The sequence below is a fragment of the Vanderwaltozyma polyspora genome, genomic scaffold (assembly GCF_000150035.1).
Source record: "Vanderwaltozyma polyspora DSM 70294 KpolScaffold1014 genomic scaffold, whole genome shotgun sequence".
Lineage (NCBI taxonomy): Eukaryota > Fungi > Ascomycota > Saccharomycetes > Saccharomycetales > Saccharomycetaceae > Vanderwaltozyma > Vanderwaltozyma polyspora.
Window position 1 is genome coordinate 1 of NW_001834642.1, and position 2,804 is coordinate 2,804.

The following is a 2,804-nucleotide window of genomic DNA, read 5'->3' on the forward strand; positions in this document are numbered from 1 at the left end:
AACTGCAATCCACTTTCTTTCAGGTTTCACATTTTTAAAAAAAAGAAAGTAAAAAGTTTATATATAAACGTTTAACATTTGTTTGTGTCTTTTACGTTAACACGTCAGAACTGAATTATAAGAACTAGAATTATAAAAAATTTTATTCAAGTTGTTTTAACAAGAGTGCCAAAAAAAAATCAATATTGTCGCACAAGAAATAAATACTAAGATTGAAATTAAAATCAAAACTACAATTACAATATGAGTAAACCTATTAATGTATATTCCATCCCTGAGTTACGTCAGACTTTAGATGAGGCTCTTTCACCAACTTTAAAAAGATTGGGCTACATTGAATCTCACCATTTGACTGATTTGAAATTAGCTATTGGTTATTCCATTACGCTAACCGCTGCAACTAGTTTCTATTTAGATAAGAAATTTTCATATAGTGAATCTTTGGTTTATCAAAAAATACTAGTAGCTGCTTACTTTATCTTATCAGTGATATTCTGGTGGTTTAATAAATTTATTCAAAATGATATTAGCTATGTAGGAGAAAATAAAAATAAGAAAGAAAAATTAGTATTGAAGACTAAATTCATTGATAATGATCCTATTTATAAAATTAACATTCATTTGAACGATAAAATTGTGGACACCGAATTACCTGTAAACAAAGTTTTTAATGAAGCTGGTTATCTACAATCAAATTTATTTTATGATTGGCTAAATCAACAATTGAATTCATTTACCTCAAAATCAGAATGATCATATATTTTGTTATTTTTTTGAAGTTAGGGTCTCACTCAATATTTAAAATACTAATCTTAGGACTTTAATTCATTCACTCCCTTAATTTTATTTTTTCCTTAGATTCTGCCTTCTAGTCTATCTTTTCTTCCATTTTTATTCTATTTTGCATTCAAGAAAGAGTTCCCTCCAATATTAAAAAATTTAATTGAAGCTAATAATCAATTCTTTTAACGTCATTTTACGATTCTTTATTTAAGTTCGATAATTCTTAAATATTTTTACATATAAATATTAATACACATACAATTATACAATAGATAATAAGTCGATTCGGATTTTCTATGTCCTTATATATATCTACATAAATATAGAGAGATGGATAGAGGAGGGTTTGGGTTACATAAGTTTCGTTCATTAAAATAGCAAACATTAAAAAGCTTATATAAATATATAAGTTGTGTGAATTATCAATCACTCGTCAGGTAAGCATGCATCCATTCCAGAAAATTTTCTAACAAAAACTTGTAAGCCAAATGGTAATGACATTAAAATATGTGCAAAATTTGAATAATATGGAGCACATAACTTACCACGCTCACCATTTTCACATTTAGTTATAATTACTTCAGACAATCTTTCAACATTGATAACTGGTGCAAAGAATTGTTTTGGCGGTTCAAATCCTGTGAACATTTGAGTGTTTAATTGTCCTGGTATAACTAGTAATGATCGTATGTTTGTAATTTTTTTTATTTCCATTTCATTTTGATATGATTCATGAAGTGAAATTAAGGCGGCTTTACTAGCTGCATATCCTGCAACCTTGGCAGGGCCAAGGATACCTAACGTGCTTGCAATATTAATAATATAGCATTGTTGATCTGGTTTATTGACAGGAGAAAACTCCTTCACTATTTTTAAAGGTACCATAGTATTAATTTGTAAAATGTTCTTGATTGATTCCAGATCTACATCATCAAGAAATCTATATTTGCTTCTCATACCAGCGTTATTAATTATAACATTGATACCTGAATTTTCAGTACACTGTTCCATTTTAATGTTGTCCAAAGTTTCTTGTACCGCAACTTCATTTGTAAGGTCACATACATAATTAACAATTCTTGGATCTTCTAGTTTTGAAGGTACTATATCTATATTAATTATTGTGACATTATCAGCCCTTTCTAATACTTTTTTCATAATAGTTTCACCTAATCCATTACTACCACCGGTAATCAAAATTTTGAGATTCTGCATTTCATTAAATCTATACCATCTTTCACCTCTAAGTTTTGTCCAGGTGTTTATTATTCCACCAAATCTGATAATTATTGAATACAGTAAAAGATTCATATATAAAGGTAAATTATCATAAAACCTCATAAATGGTAAAAATAATAAAATTGGATATTTTAAAATGGGTATAATGACCCAATCAATGACATCGTCGATATTCATAGTTGTGTATATTGTTGTTTAGTAGTGAGTTGAATTGTATTATAATTGTTCTCTTTATAATACATACTTGAACTATCTTTTCTAATGTGATCTTCATGCTTTTTATATACGGAACGACTTTTTCAAATTATTTCCATCATATCCTTAAAGTTAAGTTTCCTGACTACAAGATCGCTATACAAAATAAAACAACATCTGACGTTTGTATGAAGTACCATGATATATTTGGTCATTATATGTAACGTGTTTTAAATACTAGGGAGGGGCATTATATTTTATACTAAGAATATATATATGTATGCTTGTGTAAGTGATTTACACTATTGGGCATCATCAGGTCTGAATTCAGTGAATGCTAAATGCTTATAGACTGATTGTGATAATTCATCATGTGGAACGCTGACACTTCTGTATTTCAATGCGGATAAATCCAACAAATCTTCGTTTAAGTCCTTTACGGATGTAACACCTAACAATCTCATTGACATCTCCAGTTCTTCTCTTAATATATCTACTGCCCGTTGAACACCGGCAGCACCATAACAGGAGTTGACATATTTATCGATGGTGGTGTTCGTCGTGGTACTGATATTCTCAAAGCCTTA

The 2,804-nt window shown here is 29.0% G+C and overlaps 2 protein-coding genes across 2 annotated transcripts; one reads left to right on the forward strand and one right to left on the reverse strand.

Annotated features, from left to right (window-relative positions):
- Window positions 1-243: 243 nt before the first annotated feature.
- SPC2 (signal peptidase complex subunit SPC2) lies at window positions 244-753 on the forward strand (the record flags this gene model as incomplete). The annotated part of the gene is made up of 1 exon (XM_001643994.1): window positions 244-753. The coding sequence occupies one exon, from the start codon at window positions 244-246 to the stop codon at window positions 751-753; it is 510 nt and encodes a 169-aa protein (XP_001644044.1).
- Window positions 754-1,209: 456 nt separating this feature from the next.
- TDA5 (Tda5p) lies at window positions 1,210-2,199 on the reverse strand (the record flags this gene model as incomplete). The annotated part of the gene is made up of 1 exon (XM_001643995.1): window positions 1,210-2,199. One exon carries the CDS (start codon window positions 2,197-2,199, stop codon window positions 1,210-1,212), a length of 990 nt encoding a protein of 329 aa, XP_001644045.1.
- Window positions 2,200-2,804: the final 605 nt, after the last annotated feature.